The following is a 19,864-nucleotide window of genomic DNA, read 5'->3' as shown; positions in this document are numbered from 1 at the left end:
ATAGCCCAAGAATGTAACCCTCTGGCTTGGTGTTAGTTATGATTTTTCTCACTATCCATCCTAGGCTTTGCAAGTAAGAGATGCTCGTGCTCAGATTGGTTTCCAGGCTTTCTGCTGATTCAGCAAAGGACAGCAGGTGTATGGTTCCACATCTATGCCCTGTGTACTGCAGGTGCAGAGTGGTTGCCGGGCCTTGGAATCTCTAGTATCTCTTGAGGATTCTTCTTTATCGGTACGTGTAAATATGCATCTTGCAGATCTACTGTAGCCATGAATACTCCCGCCGGAAGGATATTCCTGACCGAGTAGATGGACTCCATCCTGAATCCCTTGTACCTTATCCTTTTGTTGAGTGGTTTGAGGTTCAATATGAGCCTTATCTTGCCTGATGGCTTCTTCCTCACAAATATGTGTGAGTAAACTCCTGTTTTTTCCTCTTCCGGCGGGTTGGTGACAAATCACTTTTTGTTTCAGTAAGATTTCTAGTGAGGAAAGAAAGGCCTTTGCGTGGTCTGTGTCCTTTGGGAGTGTCGTCACCAGATACTTGGTTGGGGGAAAAGATGAAAACTCTATCAAGTAGCCTTCCGCTATCGTGCGAAGGACAAATCCTTTTTTTTTTGTGATCTTCCTCCGCTGATGGGCATAGGTCCAGAGCCGGTACTAGACTATTTTGCACCCTATGGCAAGACCAGCTTCTTCCAACCCCCCCCCCCCAAAAAAAACTGTACACATTGCCCCTCTTCCTGTTCATAATGCCCCCCCCCTTTCCCCCTTTTAACCCCACTCTTCCCTTCCTGTATACGCTGCCCTCTTTATTCCTACAGCCCCCTTCCTGTACAAACTGTCCCCCCTCACCGCACACACAACCCCCCTTTAACCCTACACCCCCCTTCCTATACACACTGCCCCCCTTTAACCCTACACCCCCCTTCCTATACACACTGCCCCCCTTTAACCCTACACACACCTTCATTTAAACACTGCCCCCCTTTAACCCTACACCCCCTTAATGTACACACTGCCCCCCTTTAACCCTACACATCCCTTCATATACAAAGTGCCCCCTTTTAACCCTCCCCCTTCCTTCACACACTGCCCTTCTTTAATGCTACACCCCCTGCCTTCTCACACTGCCCCCCTTTAACCCTACATCCCCCTTCCTATACACACTGCCCCCATTTAACCCTACACCCCCCTTCCTATACACACTGCCCCCCTTTAACCCTACACCCCCCTTCCTATACACACTGCCCCCCTTTAACCCTACACAACCCTTCATATACAAAGTCCCCCCCTCTCTAGGGCTGGACATCCCCTGGGGATGAGGAGGTGACCAGAGAGGAATATGGCACTGACCATGGCTGCCCCCTCGGGGTGGCAGTGCGCCCTAGGCGGCCGTCTAGTTTGCCTAGTGGCAGCACCGGCCCTGCATAGGTCGCAAATCTGCCCCCCTCCTGGAGACCATCATTGCTTTTTGTTTCTTGAGATAGAAGGCTTGAGGATAAAATCTCCCTTGCCTTTTTTGTTTTGTTGTGTCCAGCGCTTCTTTGGTCCCTTTTTATTGAATCCCCTGGATTGACGAAAGGGCGCTTCCCCTGTTTCCTTTTGGTTTGGGGAAACCCTTTGTTTTTGGCTGCGGTTCTTTCCAAAACCGTTTCCAAGTCTGGCCCGAACAGTAATCTATTTTTGGAAGTGATGTCCCCTCCCCATGCCTTCAGCCACAGGGCCCTCCTGGCTGAATTGCTTAGGGAAGCGGTCCTCGCTGATACCCTCACTGCTTCACCTGAAGCATCTGCGAGGAAGGCTGCCACTCTGGTTAGCGTGGGAATGGGCCTTACTAATTATTCTCTTGGGGCGTTTCCTTTTAGCAGCTCTTGTTGCTGAGTCAGCCAGACTAATAAGGTCCTAGCCGTGCAGGGGGAAGCTATTGCCGGATTCAGATTTTCAGATTCGCTGCCCCTGCTACCCAGCAGAGCCTCTATCTTCTTATCCATGGGATCACTAAGGGTCCCGAATTTGTCAAAGGCTAAGTCGGACTTGTTTGCGACTCTGTCGAGGGAGGCATCAACTTTGGGACACTTTGCCCAAGATTTTGTATCCTCCTCTGTAAAGGGGTATCTGCGCTTAATCATGGCTGGTGTGAAAAGCTTTATTTCCGGCTCTCCCCATTCTTTCTTGACTATGCTTTTCAGAGTCTGAAGTCCTGGGAATGTTTTAAGTTTTTTTAGTTGTAAGCCTTTGTGCATCTTGTTGTGCAAGGAAAGCTCCCCCATTTTCTGCTCTTTGATGCCCAGCGAGTCTGCCATGGCTTTCAGCAGACTATCCATGTCTTCCGAAGGAAAAAAAGTGCCTTCAGAAGCGGGGTCTGTATCTGAGTCCGAGCATAGGCCGTCTTCAGATTCTGAATCATCCGAATCAGTTTACTGCTCTGCTTGGTCCACCTCTTCTCCGCTACACCATGGACAGTTGGATCTTGGGGAAGAGACGCTTGCTGAGTAAGCTTTCCCTGGGCGCTGGATGAACCTGTCCCGGTACTGCCCCTTATATAACCCCTCCCACTCTCAGCAGGGGCATCCGCTATTGTAACCCCTCCCACTCCCAGTTAGCCTCAGTTTTGCATCAAGCAACATGATCATAGGAATAAAGGTGGAGGGAGGGCTGACAACGCAATGCATCTCAATCCAGCCCAATCCAGTCTACCTCTGTGGACTACAGAACACCTTTCCCCTATGTTAAGGAAAGGAGGAGTGGAGTGCTCTAGTCCAGATCCGGAGTGAACAGCCTAGGGTGACATAGCTGCTCTCCATAGATACAGTCACCCTTGGACAGGAAGTGTGTTCCTGGCAGGATCACCAAAAAAAGGCATGAAAAAAAGAAAACTAATGCCACCACCATATCCTAGGAAGGATGAGCTGTCATATATGATGACATGTGTGTTCCTGGGTTTAGATACATTGTAAATATACGAGTGAAACCCTTTACCTGATCCGAGACACTGCGCCCATGCCACGGCCATGATGTTCTCGGTGGTATTGGTCACTGGCGTGTAGCCGATAGTCGGAAGCGGACTTATCTCCAGATCACTCAGCATATCATTCGGGGAGGCTTCGTAATATTTATTCGGCATGATAAGCACCAACAGCAGCCATATCTGCGACCAGATCAGCGGGTAGAGGATTTCCTGCCAGAGAAGACACAGCAATCCAATCAATGAAATCTCACAGAAGATTCAACACTTTCATTTCCAAAGCCGTATTCAATCTTTTTATATCTGGCGAATAATTATTTTGTGAGCAAAGTCACTTTATTTATTAGTTTTTGATGGAATGTGGAAGGGTTAGAACCCCTGCCAAGTTATTATTTACAAAAGGTCTAGAAAGAGCGCCAAACCAACGGTGAAAGAGCCCAACTGTATATAAAAGATGAATTCTAGGTATATAGATATTTTAATCAATGACATTGTTGCAGCTTACATCAATGTATCTTTGTATTTACCATACCTGGCTGATGCCCCTGGAAGATGGAAATCACAGAAGTATACACCACTACTACACCGCTACTATACCACTACTACACTGCTACTACACCTATACACCATTACAACACCGCTACATCATTACTACACTGCTACTACACCACTACTACACTGCTACGTCATTACTACACCGCTACTATACCACTACTACACTGCTACACCATTACTACACTGCTACTACACCAAAAGGAATGGACAGAGGGCGCACCAGCCTAGCGCATTATCTTTAAAACAGTTTATTGTAAACATACGTACACATTATACTCACATGGGCAAGTATAAGCAATATGGGACCACTGAGGATATCAGAGCTCTGATGAAGGGGGAACACCCCAAAACGTGTAAGCAGTTTTTTGGAGGTCTACATCCTTCCACGGCCTGCGGCAGCAGATGACGCCCAGTGGAGATCCTCGGTGGTCCCATATTGCTTATACTCGTCCATGTTTCACAATTGCCTTGTGAGTATAATGTGTACGTATGTTTACAATAAACTATTTTAAAGATAATCCGCTAGGCTGGTGCGCCCTCTGTCCATTCCTTTTGCAGAACCTGTTTGGGTTACCACGACCCATTGAGAGTGGCAGCACAGCCGGAATAACTTCAATCAGACCCAAATCGCATCTTTTGGGATACTAGCCGCAAGGCCACCCCTCAAGCGCAGGAGTCAATTGCTTTTTGTACACTGCTACTGCACCGCTACATCATTACTACACCGCTGCTATACCACTACTACACCTATACACCATTACTACACCACTACTACACTGCTACTACACCACTACTACACTGCTTCATCATTATTACACCGCTACTATACCACTACTACATCGCTACACCGTTACTACACTGCTACTACACCGCTACACCCAGAGGCGTACCTAGGGTCTCCAGCGCCCTTGGCGAAGAGCTGTATCGGCGCCCCCCCCCCCCCTTGAGAGAGAGAGGGTTTGACAGAGAGAGAAGGGGGTGACAGAGAGAGAGAGAGTGAGAGAAAGAAGGGGGTGACAGAGAGAGAGAAGGGGTGACAGAGAGCGGGAGAGAGAGAAAGAAGGGGTGACAGGGAGAGAGAGGGGGTGACAGGGAGAGAGAGGGGGGACAGGGACAGGGAGAGAGAGAGAGAGAGAGAGGGGGTGGCAGAGAGAGAGAGAGAGAGAGAGAGAGGGGGGGACAGGGAGAGAGAGGGGATGACAGGGAGAGAGGGGGGTTGACAGGGAGAGAGGGGGGTTGACAGGGAGAGAGGGGGTTGACAGGGAGAGAGAGGGGGTGACAGGGAGAGAGAGGGGGGACAGGGAGAGAGAGGGGGTACAGGGAGAGAGAGAGAGAGAGAGAGAGAGAGAGAGAGAGAGAGGGGGTGGCAGAGAGAGAGAGAGAGAGAGAGGGGGGGACAGGGAGAGAGAGGGGATGACAGGGAGAGAGGGGGGTTGACAGGGAGAGAGGGGGGTTGACAGGGAGAGAGAGGGGGATGACAGGGAGAGAATACTTCTGGTGCCTGAGAGGCCAGCTAGGCCTTCCGTTCCTGCAGTACATTCATGCCTGGAGGAGTCGACTGATGATGATGTCAAGTGGGCGGAGGCGGAGCCCTGTGACGAGGGGAGTTGCCTATTGCATGGAGCTCCTACACTGACTGTCGCCGCCTGCCTCAGTGCACAGAGAGCTTAGGATTGGAGCGGGGGCGCAGGCTGAGCGGAGGAGCAGTAATTCACTGCTACACTGCCAATGTTTTTACGCCCCCCCCCCCCTCGGCCTGCACCCCTGGCAGGTGCCATTCTGGCCAACCCCACGGTACGCCCCTGGCTACACTGTTACTACACTGCTACTACACCGCTTCATCATTACTACACTGCTACACCACTACTACACCTAAAGTATACACCATTACTACACCACTACTACACCGCTACATCATTACTACGCTGCTACTATACCACTACACCATTACTACACTTACACTACACCGCTACATCATTACTACACTGCTACTACACCGCTACATCATTACTACACCGCTACTATACCACTACACCATTACTACACTTACACTAAAACGCTACACCATTACTACACTGCTACTACACCGCTACTATACCACTACACCATTACTACACTGCTACTACACCGCTACTATACCACTACACCATTACTACACTTACACTACACCACTACACCATTACTACACCGCTACATCATTACTACACTGCTACTATACTGTTACTACACCGCTACAGGATTACTACACTGTTACTACCCAGTTATGCCATTACTACACCATTACTACAAGGCTACATCATTACTATACCATTACTACACCGCCACACCGTCACTACACTGCTACTACACCATTACTACACCGCTACACTGCTACTACATTGCTACACCATTATTACACCACTGCTATACAGCTTCTACCAGGGCCTTATATCAGCGGGAACGCGGGGGCACGCAGCACCTCCAGCACTGAATGCATGTAATGGCAAGGGGTGCTGGGTCTATTGATGCTGGCTGCTAGGGGATCTATTGTTGCTGGAGAGGATCTATTTTTGCAGGGGGGGGTTCTATTGTTGTTGGGGAGGTCTATTGTTGCTGGTGGAGGATAGACTTTTGAGGGAGGGGTCTATTTATGCTAGGTGCGTGGAGATCTGTTGTTTCTGCTGGGGATCTTTTGTTGCTGGGGAAGGGGGTATTTTGTTTCGGGTGGTACATTGTTGCTGGGGGAGGGGGGGGATCTATTGCTGCTGGCTGCATGGGATCTAGTTTACTGCTTTTCTTGTTATCCTTAACAAATTCCATACAAATTTCTTAGTATCACAATAGTTACTTAATAAGAGCCGGTTCACACAGGCGCGACCCGACTTGCCGGGGCGACCTGTGAAATCGCGGTGCGCAGCTCGCACCACGACCTCGGAGTGGCCAGCATGGACTTCATATCATTGAAGTCTATGCAGGTCGCTCCGGGTCGCCCCAAAGAAGCTCCGGACCCTTTTTCTAAGTCGGAGCGACTTGTGTCGCTCCTATTAGAACGGGTCCTGTGCTACTCTATGGCAGGCGACCCACGGCGACTTGACAGGCGACCAGATCGCCTGACAAGTCGCCCCAGTGTGAACGGGGTCTAAAGAATAGAGGAAATCATCTCAATGGGACATAGACAGAAAACAAAGTGACAAGGGTTCTATCCCTTCCCTACTTTACCTAAAACTAAGATAACATCTTTTGGCTTCATATAAACCTTAAGATAATCCATGGTGGCACTCCTGCCATGAAAGTTCTTTCTGGTATAGGGTGCAGTGCAGGGACAAGATCATCCAGTGCCTGGGGCAAGGATGCCCAATTGCATCCCCTTCCATTATGTGCGAGCTTATGAAAAGGAGAGGGAGAGAGAGAGAACAGCCGGCACCTCCTCCCGGCTCTATCCGGCTCTCCCCCTTGCTTCCAGCGCTGGGCAGACAGAAGTAGTGATGCTCTAGTGCAGTGATGGCAAACCTTGGCACCCCAGATGTTTTGGAACTACATTTCCCATGATGCTCATGCACTCTACAGTGTAGTTGAACTTTATGGGAAATGTAGTTCCAAACCATCTGGGGTGCCAAGGTTCGCCATCACTGCTCTAGTGAAATAGTGATCAGTAGAAGGAACTTGCCACGCCCCCATCCCTATAATACACACTCTGCCCAGGGCAGCCGCCCCTTCTGCCCACCGCTTGTCCCAGCCCTGATAAGGTGACAACTGTCTCTCAACTGCACTCCTGTGTAGTCACTCTATGACACACACCCCTGGTGGAGACTATAAACACCCATGACAAATCTCATTGCATAGGATTGTTGGTAGATCTAAAGGAGACTGCACAATCAGACTATAAAATGTATGGAAAGCTTCATTTTTTATATATATTTTATGTACTGAGAAAGAAACCGAAGGATTAAAGACATCCATGTTGCAGGAGAAGTGAGACTTCCATGGCAAGCAGGCTGCAAAGGGACATCAAAAGCCAGCAGGTGACTAAACCCACCGGGCTCCGCCCAGAAATGCAATATCAATTCCAAGTGGATGGACCCTTTAAAAGGTTGCAGTTCCCTCTGTGTGGTCGGTGGAAATATTGAGTTGTCCTGTAGCTGTGTAATATGAACTCGTGTATAGCATTGCGGCCAGATACTACGAGGAGGTAACTGATACCGCGCACTGAGGGGGATGGGCTAAAAACGTTCTCACGGCTAATGTGTGATCAAGGCTGCAAGAACGTCTACTGCAACCCTGCGTTATAACGACCTGAGATTCTACAAATCTACACATCATGACTCAAAAATTAACAACAAAAAAAAAACTTGATTTGGATATTTTATATTAAAAAATATTTTTAAAATGTTACAATAAAAATATAATAATTGAAAATATACATTTAAAAATCAATTTAAAATTAATATTAAATAAAGCGATCTTTGTGGAAGTTTGGATACTCTGTATCTCTTGTATCCATGTACTGCTACTATAAAACCAACAAATAAATGTTGATTTTATATATAATAAATATTATAAAAATATAATTATTTTTAAATAATGAGGAGGTGGAGAGAGCAGACTTTAGTCTGCTGCTGCTCCTTAACTGTCCAATCACAGACTGGGGGATGGGCCGTGACCTAACTGTGCTGCTTAACTGTTGCAGAATAAAATCAGGTCACCAGACTGGCTGTGTAAATCTTGGGATTGGATGGACAGAAATACAAATCGATCGACGAGTGAACTGGGTCCCATCTACTGTATGTATTTCACTGGTATCTTTTGTTGGAGTTTAATTTTCAGTTAGGTTCTGCATGCAGTGGTGTCCTGCATTAAAGTAAACCTGCTACAAACAGGGCTTTTTTTCTCGGAAAATAGGGGCAGGAACTCCCCCTTCTGAGTCACTTCTTGTCTCCGCCTCCTACCCACCTCTGAGCAACATCCCTTGGTTCCGCCCCCTACCTACCTCCCAGTACTGCCCCTTTTAGAGACTATAGAACCAAGTATAATTTTGTGGGGATAAGTAATTTGTATGGAATTTGTTAATAACAAGAAAAGCAGTACAGTAGATCCCCAGCAGCAATAGATCCCCCAGCAACAATAGACCCCCCAGCAACAATAGATTCCCTCAGCAACAATAGACCCCCCCCCCAGCAACAATGAACCCAAACAAAAATAGACCCCACTAGCAACAACAGATTTCCCAGCATCAATAGACTCCAACAGCCAACAACAATAGACCACTTCCTCAACAGTAGATCCCTTCCAGCAACAATTGACCTCCCCTAGTAATATAAGCCCAACCAACAACAATAATTCCCCCCACCAACAACAATAGACCTCCCCAGCAACAGACTAGACTGCCACAGAAAAATAGATGCCCTTCAGCAACAATAGATCACCCAACCGCCAGCAACTATAGACCCTCCCTCAACAGTAGATCGCTTTCAGCAATAACTGGCCCCACCAGCAACATAAGCCCCCCTCAGCAACAATACCAGCCCTCCACCATGCAAAAATAGATTCACCCCAGCATCCCTTTCCATTACATTCAACACTGGAGGTGCCGGAACTGCGTTCCCCCACGTTCCCGCTGAAAAAAAGCCCTGGTTACAAATGTTTATGAAAGACAATTCAATAATAGTGGGACCTTCAGAATACACCTCCATCACATCGTCCAATGGGCGACTCTCTACTCACTGCTAAGGACTTCTTGCTAGATATCGGGCTGGAGTGCTAATGGTAGCGAGGACCATAGAGGGTGCACCAGGAACCCCCAGGGACCTCTCACCAGACATCAAAAATTTGGATTTCAAACTAATCTTCTCCTCTTTTAGGTCCAGCACTCTACCAATAAACTATTTTGTTGATCAATTCTAAGCAGACACAGGATGTAACCCCTAACCATGCCATTCAAGGCTTTAGATACACTTTGATCGCTCACAAGAGCTTATAATAACCAAATAATGTCCCTTTAGAGGTGACAGCGTTGTGTGGATGGGATATTGAGGAATCAAGGGGAACCCCCTGAGGAACTTCAGGACATGCGGTGTACCTGCAATGTGTCCTTCTTCGTCCGGCACTTGACCAGGTAATTTTTGTAGAGGAGGGTTTTGGTTTGCGCCCAAACGCCAACATCTTTCATCTCAGACGTCATTTTACAAAAACCTGTAAAAAAAAAGAGCAAAAATGTTAGAGAGACCCCGTGATCAGGATTTCAGGTAGAAGTAGAGTAAACAGGAGAATATTACATAAAAACTTGCATCCAATATTAATATTAAATATTAAATAAAAAACTCTCCAGAAATTATTTTTATTCTCTTCAATGTTCCTCTGAATTTACTAGAGTATTTGACCTCTTCAGACGAGTCATTTCCCTCCCTCCCTACATAGATCCTACCTTTCTGGGATTGTCTAATTATTATCTGTGCTGACCCAGCTCCCCTCTGCTTAAATGTCATAGACTCTTTTGGGAGTGTCTAATATACTGTCTGTACTGGTCCAACTCCTCCCTCCTTACATCATAGCCCCTCCTTTCTTCTGGGATTGTCTAATTACGGTCAGTACTGGCCCAGCTCCTCCTTCCTTACACATCATAGCCCCTCCTCTTCTGGGATTGTCTAATGTTTGTTCTGGGATTGTTCTGGGATTGTCTAATGTCTGTACTGGCCAAGCTTCTCCCTCCTTAAAAAGCATAGCCCCTCCTCTTCTGAGATTTTCTAATGTCTGTACTAGTCAAGCTTCTCCCTCATTAAACATCATAGCCCCTCCACTCCTGGGAGTGTCTAATTACTGTCTGTGCTGGCCCAGCTGCTCTACCCCTCCCCTAATCTCACCTCCATACATAACTTTATATGTAGTTGCAGGTGAGGAGTACAGGGGAATGCTGCAGTAACTTGAGTGACAGTTCTGAGTCTGCTGGGGCTGCTGACATCACATCCAAGATGGCGGCACCCAGCAGCAGTTGACTTTTGGATGTCGACAGGTAATAACATGAATAAAATATGTTAAATGCACATATAACCTTATGGAGAGATTGTTGGTGAGATGATTGAGCTGGTGACAGGGTCTCTTTAAGGAATAATTATTCTATTTGCATTTTCTATCAAAACCTGAATTTAAATGCAACAAACCTGCAGCAACATACTGGCCACTAGATGTCCTTAGTCTGTTGCTCAGCATCATTCAACTCCCTTCCTCTGAGTCCAGGTCATCCTGGACCCACCCCATTCTGTGATTGGACAGCGAAAGGAGAAGCAGCATAGTGATAAACTCATCTCTCCATCTCTCTGCTCTCCCACTCAGTCAGTACATTCAGTAGCGCAGTACAAGAATGGCGTTCAGTCAGTATATTCAGTAGCGCAGTACAAGAATGGCGCTCAGTCAGTACATTCAGTAGCGCAGTACAAGAATGGCGCTCAGTCAGTACATTCAGTAGCGCAGTACAAGAATGGCGCTCAGTCAGTACATTCAGTATCGCAGTACAAGAATGGCGCTCAGTCAGTACATTCAGTAGCGCAGTACAAGAATGGCGCTCAGTCAGTACATTCAGTAGCGCAGTACAAGAATGGCGCTCAGTCAGTACATTCAGTAGCGCAGTACAAGAATGGCGCTCAGTCAGTACATTCAGTAGCGCAGTACAAGAATGGCGCTCAGTCAGTACATTCAGTAGCGCAGTACAAGAATGGCGCTCAGTCAGTACATTCAGTATCGCAGTACAAGAATGGCGCTCAGTCAGTACATTCAGTAGCGCAGTACAAGAATGGCGCTCAGACAGTACATTCAGTAGCGCAGTACAAGAATGGCGCTCAGTCAGTACATTCAGTAGCGCAGTACAAGAATGGCGCTCAGTCAGTACATTCAGTAGCGCAGTACAAGAATGGCGCTCAGTCAGTACATTCAGAAGCGCAGTACAAGAATGGCGCTCAGTCAGTACATTCAGTATCGCAGTACAAGAATGGCGCTCAGTCAGTACATTCAGTAGCGCAGTACAAGAATGGCGCTCAGACAGTACATTCAGTAGCGCAGTACAAGAATGGCGCTCAGTCAGTACATTCAGTAGCGCAGTACAAGAATGGCGCTCAGTCAGTACATTCAGTAGCGCAGTACAAGAATGGCGCTCAGTCAGTACATTCAGTAGCGCAGTACAAGAATGGCGCTCAGTCAGTACATTCAGTAGCGCAGTAGAAGAATGGCGCTCAGTCAGTACATTCAGAAGCGCAGTACAAGAATGGCGCTCAGTCAGTACATTCAGTAGCGCAGTACAAGAATGGCGCTCAGTCAGTACATTCAGTAGCGCAGTACAAGAATGGCGCTCAGTCAGTACATTCAGTAGCGCAGTACAAGAATGGCGCTCAGTCAGTACATTGAGTAGCGCAGTACAAGAGCTGCACTTTAGAGAAATTCGCATCCTTGTACATTAAATATAGATGAAATATCGCCCGGGAGTTTTGGCAGCTTTTCTGTACTCTTGTTTATTCCAAACGCAATATGTAAGAATGGCGCTGTGGGTAAACATTGTGATGTGGAAGACGGCTCGCCGTTGACGCTGCCAGTGACAGATGGTGCAAGAAACGCTCAGGGCTCGCTGCGTGAAAGCCCTAAATGTAAAGACGAGGGACCGGCGGCTCCCAATCCTCATTCTACGGACGGAATAATCCTTCATCCTATTTGTGAGCGGCGCATTGTTCCTCCCAGCGAGGAATATGTACTTGGCATCATATGGTGTTTATGTGTGCTAAAAAATGTAGCGTATTTTAAGTAAAAATAGTGATTTAATAAACAATTTTCGGGGCTTGAATAAAATCAACTATTGCAGGGATTGTACTGGCCCCTTGATTTTTTTTTTTGATTTTTTTTTTTGATTTTTTTTTTTTACTGCACCCCCAGATCAGACAGGTTAGATTCAGCCCTGAGGTTAATCATTCTGCAGTCCAAGATAAGAACTGGGGGGGGGGGGGTCTTTGGGGTAATACAGGAAGTGTGCTTAGTCTTTAACTAAGCATGCAGGGGTGAAATGCGTCAGTTGAGGGGCTCTAGGTAAGGACCTCCAGCATGGTTTGTAAGGCTGAATAAAATGTATTACAGCAAGAGTTAAGTCATTCCTGGCATTGTATTCACATGGAGTAGGGGCAGGCTCTTGGGGATGGCCCCAGTATGCCCCCCCCCCCCCCCCGGGTGGAGGGGGAGTTTTAAAGCTTGCAGCAGTGAGGGTTTCAGTGACCTTCAGATATAACAAAGTGCTTCCAATTGAATATTACCGACCAGAAGGGAGCAAATAAACAGTTGTATTATATCTGCTGTTCTACAACATGTATTTGGTCTTTGTTTTATAAATAAATAATTAATTAAGCATGAGAAAGGATTCCCGGAGCACTATGGGTTAGTTAAAGCGGAGTTCCGGCCACAAAATCGACCACAAAGTCGATTTTGGGCCATCCGCTTGCTTCTAGTCACCTGAAAAAGAAATGGATAATTACAATTTTTTTTTTTTTTTTTTAACTTACCTTGTTATTGAAGAAAAATATACTCACCTTTCTTCCACTTTCCCCCTCTGCGGCCGCGGCCCCCGTCGTCACTTCCTCTTTACATTGATTCCTGGGAGCTGAACGTCATCGCTCCCAGGAATCAATGCCCTGCACCGGCCCCGCTCGTCACTTCCAGTGCAGCGCCTCATTCCCTGCTAAACAGCTTCTGGGCATGGCCAGAAGCTGTGGAGGGATGACGCGCCCGCACCGGAAGTGATGAGTGGGGCCGGTGCAGGCGCATTCTTGGAGAAGAGGACACGGAAGAGGACGCAGAAGAGGACGCGCTGGCTTCAGCTGCCCACATCCAAGATGGCAGCGCTGGAGAAGACATCTTCAAGGTAAGTATTTCTTCTAAAAGGTAAGTGCGACCCGGGACAGATCAGAGGCTATCCATTGTGGAATGTGCTAGCCCTGACTGTCCCGTGGGGTATTTTCATTGAAAATATTTTTTTGTGGCCGGAACTCCGCTTTAAGAAGACAGCGTGGAAGAAGCAGCTTGCCTTGAGGCATGATTTCTCTGATTCAAAACGCATGAGCCCTATGATGAGGGGTCAGGACTCATTCAGCTTAAGCTATTGAGTTCTGTAGGCACACTCTGGATCTGGGAGACAGTAAATGAAGTCAGGTTATTGTCAAACGTCCGGTGACCTCTAACCCCCTGAAAATGAAATCAAGGCATTAGGCTTGGTCAAATCTAAACAAGAGGTCAAATATAAACCTTCAAAGAGACTCCGTCACCAACTTAAAATATTGCGGATAAAAGCACAGAAAAATACTTGCAGTGATTTTTCTTTCCATAAATGATATTTTATTTACTGCAAGGTCAATCTGAATGTGAATACCCTAGGAAGAGTCAAGCACAGCCTCCTCCCCTCCTTACACGTCATAGCCCTCTCCTCCTCTGGGCATGTCTAATTACTGTCTGTGCTGGCCCAGCTCCTCCACCCCTCCCCTTACCTCCTTATGAAGATAGGTCCATATATATTTGGACACAGGCACAATTTGTATACTTTTGGCTCTGTATGCCATCAGAATAAAATTAAAAGAAAACAATCCAAATGAATTTGAAGTGCAGCCTTTCAGCTTTAATTCAAGGGGTTGAACATAAATATTAAAGTACAAATTTGAGGAACTACTGCAACCATTTTTATATACAGTTGCCCCCCCCCCCCCCATTTTCAGGGGCTCAAATGTAATCGGGCAAATGAAAATATCATAAATTAAATGTTCGTTTTTAATATTTTGTTGAGAATCCTTTAGAGCCCAATCACATTAGCATGACTTGTCAGGCGACTTGTCAGCCTGACAAGTCACGCTCGGTCGCGGTCCATTGATTAGCACAGGACCCGTTCTAATAGGAGCGTCACAAGTCGCTCCGACTTAGAAAAAGGGTCCTGTACTACTTTGGGGCGACCTCGGAGCGACTTGCATAGACTTCCATTATGTGAAGTCTCTGCAAGTCGCGCCGAAGTCGCGGTGCACAGCGGTGCACGCGACTTCACAGGTCGCCCCCCAAAGTCATGTCGCGCTAGTCTGAATGGGCTCTTACTGGCAATGACTGCCTGAGGTCTGGAACCCATGGACATTACCAAAGACTGGGTTTCCTCCTTTCCAATGCTTTGCCAGGCTCTAACTGCAGCTGTCTTCAGTTATTCTCTGTTTGTGGGTCTTTCTGCCTTTAGTATTGCCTTCAGCAAGTGAAATGCATGCTCAATTGGGTTAAGACCAGGTGATTGACTCGGCCATTGCAGAATATTTCACCTAATTTCCTTCAAACGCTCTTTGGTTGCTTTTGCAGTGTGTTTTGGATCATTGTCCATCTATACTGTGAAGCGCCGTCCAATCAACTTTGCTGCATTTGGCTGAATCTGGGCTGACAGTTTATCTCTAAACACTGCAGAATTCATCCGGCTGCTTCTGTCTTCTGTCACATCATCAATAAACACCAATGACCCAGTGCCACTGGAAGCCATGCATGCCCATGACCATCACCATTGTGTGCTTTGGATCATGAGCTGTTCCAAGCCTTCTCCACACTTTTTCTTCCGGTCATTCTGGAACAGATTATTCTTAGTTTAATCCGTCCAAAGAATGCTTTTCCAGAACTATTCTATATTTTTTTAGATGTTTTTTGGCAAAGTCTAATCTGGCTTTTCTATTCTTCAGGCTTATGAATGGTTTGCACCTTGTGGTGAACCCTCTATATTTGCTCTTGTGAAGTCTTCTCTTGATTGCTGACTTTGACAATGATACGCCCACCTCCTGGAGAATGTCCTTCACTTGTCTGGATGTTGTGAATGGGGTTTTTCTTTACCATAGAGAGGATCCTGCGATCATCTACCACTGTTGTCTTCTGTGAAAGTCCAGGCACATATGTAAAACCCAAGGCCCATGGGCCAAATTCAGCCCGCCAGGCCTTGTCATGTGGCCCTCGCACCCAGTTTTGCAGCCGAAACGTGGCGGAACTCCATTCTGCTACCTCCTGCTCTCACTCTCCGTTCCTTCGAAGCCTTCAGTGTTTGCAAGGGACAGCATCTCTCGCAGTGGCTCCCGGAACTAAGGCATCATGCGCACTGGTTTATTGTAAATGCTTTTTCTCCTGACAGGAGAACATGCACTCATGGTGGGCATGGTGGTGACAGATCTCCAGAATCTGAGAGAGAGAAGGATCTCCCTGCATGGTAGGGCAGAGCTGCCTACAAAGGGAGGTATTAAGGCTGCGCAAGGTAGCAGGGACAGATGTGAGGAAGCTTTTGGAAGGGCTGGGGGGGTTGGGGTTGCACACTGTGCATAGTGCACTCCTGAACTTTGCACTCTGTACACAGCACACTCCTGAGCTCTGCACTGTGTACACAGCACCCCCCTTAATTCTGCACTTGTTACATAGCACACTTCTGAATTCTGCACTCGTTACATAGCACACTTCTGAATTCTGCACTCTGTACATAGCAAACCCCTGAACCATGCACTCTGTACATAGTTCACTCCTGAACTTTGCACTCTGTACACAGCACACCCCTGAACTCCGCACTCTGTACATAGTGCACTCCTGAACTCTGCACACAGCACACCCCTAAACCCTGCACTCTGTACATAGTGCACTTCTGAACTCTGAACACAGTACACCCCTAAACTCTGCACTCTGTACACAGCACCCCCTAAACTCTGCACTCTGTACACAGCACCCCCTAAACTCTGCACTCTGTACACAGCACCCCCTAAACTCTGCACTCTGTACACAGCACCCCCTAAACTCTGCACTCTGTACACAGCACCCCCTAAACTCCGCACTCTGTACACAGCACCCCCTAAACTCCGCACTCTGTACACAGCAACCCCTAAACTCCGCACCCTGTACACAGCAACCCCTAAACTCCGCACTCTGTACACAGCAACCCCTAAACTCCGCACTCTGTACACAGCAACCCCTAAACTCCGCACTCTGTACACAGCAACCCCTAAACTCTGCACTCTGTACACAGCAACCCCTAAACTCTGCACTCTGTACACAGCAACCCCTAAACTCTGCATCTGAACACAGCAACCCCTAAACTCTGCACTCTGTACACAGCAACCCCTAAACTCTGCACTCTGTACACAGCAACCCCTAAACTCTGCACTCTGTACACAGCGCACTCCTGAACTCTGCACTCTGTACACAGCAACCCCTAAACTCTGCACTCTGTACACAGCGCACTCCTGAACTCTGCACTCTGTACACAGCAACCCCTAAACTCTGCACTCTGTACACAGCGCACTCCTGAACTCTGCACTCTGTACACAGCGCACTCCTAAACTCTGCACTCTGTACACAGCGCACTCCTGAACCCTGCACTCTGTATGTAGTGAACTCCTGAACCCTGCACTCTGTATGTGATGCACCCCCAATACAACCAGCCCTTTGAGGGCAACCATACTGCAGATACCCTCGATGAAATTGAGTTTGACACCCCTACTATAGAATATCAGTTGAGTGACAGCTCTGAGTCTGCTGGGACCGCTGACATCACATCCAAGATGGCGGTACCCTGCATCAGTCTCATGTCCTTTAGACGTCTACAAGGGAGATTTCACAGGAAAATAACATGAATAAAATATGATAAATGTACATATAGGCTTATGGGTTGAATGGTGTGGTGACAGGGTCACTTTAATGGCCAGACTTCCCAGATAAAACATGAATGTTCTTATAAACATCCAGGGACATCGTTCTCTTTAAACCACAGAGCGTACTTTCCCTTTGTACATTCTCTGGCTGAGAAGTCACAGAATTCTGAGCGCAGCCAATCACAGGGGTCTCATGTGCGTCTCGCCGAGCAGTATGAACCCAGACAAATGCAGTGACACCAACCTCGCAGGGCGGAGCAGAAAGCAGCATCAATAAGCCCCAAGGCATCCCATCTCCTGGTCTCTGGAGCCCTGGACTCTAAAATTGGTTTCCTGTTACAGTAACTGCGCCAAAATCCATCTTGCACAGATCAGAAAGACGATAATGGACTCGACTTTTAGGAACGCAGCCAGATGGATCATTAATTTTGTGTTTTACTGAACTCATCAAAAATCCACCCGGTCCAAGAATAAAAATAGGTAGACGGGTAATGAGCGCTGGTGTGGGATGACAGCGGAAGATTCATCTAAGGACACAGCATTGTGAAATCAATAGGAAATCATCATTGTTACTGGGACATAAACTCTGCCTCCAGAGCTGACATTTTTTCTGATCAATCTTGCAAGGAAAGGGACCTTTGGCTTAAAGACAACCCCAAGAAACGTAGAGTAGAACTCTAAGGCTTCACACATTATAGGAACGCATGCTTTACAGCAAAACGTGTTACTGGTGTAAATTAAATGTGGCGACAGTCATTCTGCCATTCCAAATGGTACCCCAAAGCACCTTTAACCACTTCTGGATCAGAAGATTTCCCCCCTTAATGACCAGGCCATATTTTGCGATCCGGCACTGCGTTACTTTAATGAACAATTGTACGGTCGTGCGACACTGTACCTAAATAAAATTGATGTCCTTTTTTTCCCACAAAAAGGGCTTTCTTTTGGTGGTATTTGATCACCTGTGCGATTTTTTTTTTTTTTTGCCCTATAAACAAAAAAAGAGCGATAATTCTGAAAAAAAAATATATATATTTTTCACATTCTGCTATGACATTCCCAAAAAAAAAAAAAATTAAAAATCAAAATTTTTTAACATTTTAGGCCAATTTGTTTTCTGCTACTTATTTTGGTAAATAAAAATCACAATAAGCGTACTTTGATTGGTTTGCACAAAAGTTATCACGTATACTATCTACAGGAAAGATTTATGTCATTTTAATTGTTTTTTTTTTTTTTTTTTACTAGTAATGGCGGCGATCTGCGTTTTTTTGCGGGACTGCGACATTGCGATGGACAGATCGGACGCCTGACTGACATTTTTGACACTTTTGGGGGACCGGTGACATTACTACAGTAATCAGTGCTAAAAATATGTAATGTAATAATGATACTGGCAGGGAAGGGGTTAACAGTGTGGGTGATCAAGGGGTTAAATGTGTACCTAGGGGCGTGTTTCTAACTGTGGGGGGGGGGGCGTGGCTTGTGGAATGACCATAGAGACCTGTGATCCTAAATAGAAGGATCACAGGAGCTCTATGATCATTCCAGGGAGAAGAACAACAGCTCACCGTTCTTCTCTCTTAGCAGGGAATGATCGCGGGTGTCAGGCGGCAATTGGACCTGCCTGCCCGCTGCATCGGCTTCCCCGCTGACCAGCGGGGGCGGGAGCGCGCTGCCGGCGGTGGGCACTCGCCCCCTAGCTGCAGGCGTGCGACCGACGTAGCCCTATGTCGGTTTGCCTGGGAGAGCCACACTGCCGCAGTATATATGCGGCGTGTGGTCGGCAACCGGTTAATGGATGTATATGGTGTGCTGCCAGAAATGGTGGTGGTTCTGTTTTTGGTACGTTGAGGTTCTTTGCTGGACCTTATGTTTGAATAGGGCTGTCTTTAGAAATCACAGGGCCCTGAACAGCCTAAATGAAAGGCGCCCCCTCCCTTGAAAATATCAAATTATATCTTCACTAAAATGTAAAAATTTTTACATATTTTTAGAATTTTATTTATTTATTTTTACATTTTTTTAACTGCCATGTTGTGGACTTTTAATGAGTTATCAAGGGTTTCAACATACCTCTGATGTCTCACATTTGAGACAGAAAAAGGGACTGAGGACAGAGATTCCCCAATCCCTTTCTCTGATGCCTCAGCTGCACTGGACAGTGAATGAATAGGAAGCGCTCAATGCTAAGAGGCTTCCTGTTCATTCAATAACTGAAGCAAAGTACACAGTTTCTTGTGCTTCAATGATAAATGGACACACTGAATGATTGGTACCAATCGCCAACTATGTTCATTCAGGAAAGGAAAGGGCCAATAAATATGTCATATTTACTGGTCCCCTCCCTAATCTCCATCCTGAAACCAATCCTCCTTTGTGCCGGCGTCGGGAGAGGAGAGGAGGGAAGCCGAAAGTGCTACAGGGGGGAAGCACAGGCTGGCTAGACAGCAGTTGGAAGGGGGCACAGATCCAAGAACTAATCCCCCTGCAGTATAGCCAGAGGGAGAAAGCAGAGTAGAAGATGGCAGTGCTACAGGGGGTCCACATGTATCAGCAATAAGGCAGTACAGCCAGCCCTCCTGCTCGGTGCCCCGACCCTCCTTTTGATCGGATGGGGCCCAGGCCCAGTAGAGGGGGGCCCTTTGTTACTGCCCTATCAGTGGCCTAGTGTTTGAATGCAAATCATCAAAACAATTGTTTTCTA

The 19,864-nt window shown here is 47.0% G+C and overlaps 1 protein-coding gene across 1 annotated transcript in view; it reads right to left on the bottom strand.

Moving 5' to 3' along the window:
- ABCA5 (ATP binding cassette subfamily A member 5) overlaps window positions 1-9,689 on the bottom strand; it is a 102,831-nt gene extending 93,142 nt beyond the window's left edge. Inside the window, exons 1-2 of the mRNA XM_082271562.1 lie at window positions 9,579-9,689; window positions 2,983-3,181 (exon numbers count right to left, since the gene is read on the bottom strand). Coding sequence (XP_082127688.1) covers window positions 2,983-3,181; window positions 9,579-9,680 — 301 coding nt within the window. The 5' untranslated portion in view covers window positions 9,681-9,689. The remainder of the gene's footprint in view (window positions 1-2,982; window positions 3,182-9,578) is intronic.
- Between the last annotated feature and the right edge of the window lie 10,175 nt (window positions 9,690-19,864).

This window comes from Pelophylax lessonae (assembly GCF_965119305.1).
Source record: "Pelophylax lessonae genome assembly, chromosome: 11".
Lineage (NCBI taxonomy): Eukaryota > Metazoa > Chordata > Amphibia > Anura > Ranidae > Pelophylax > Pelophylax lessonae.
This window is presented reverse-complemented; position numbering and strand designations above follow the sequence as displayed.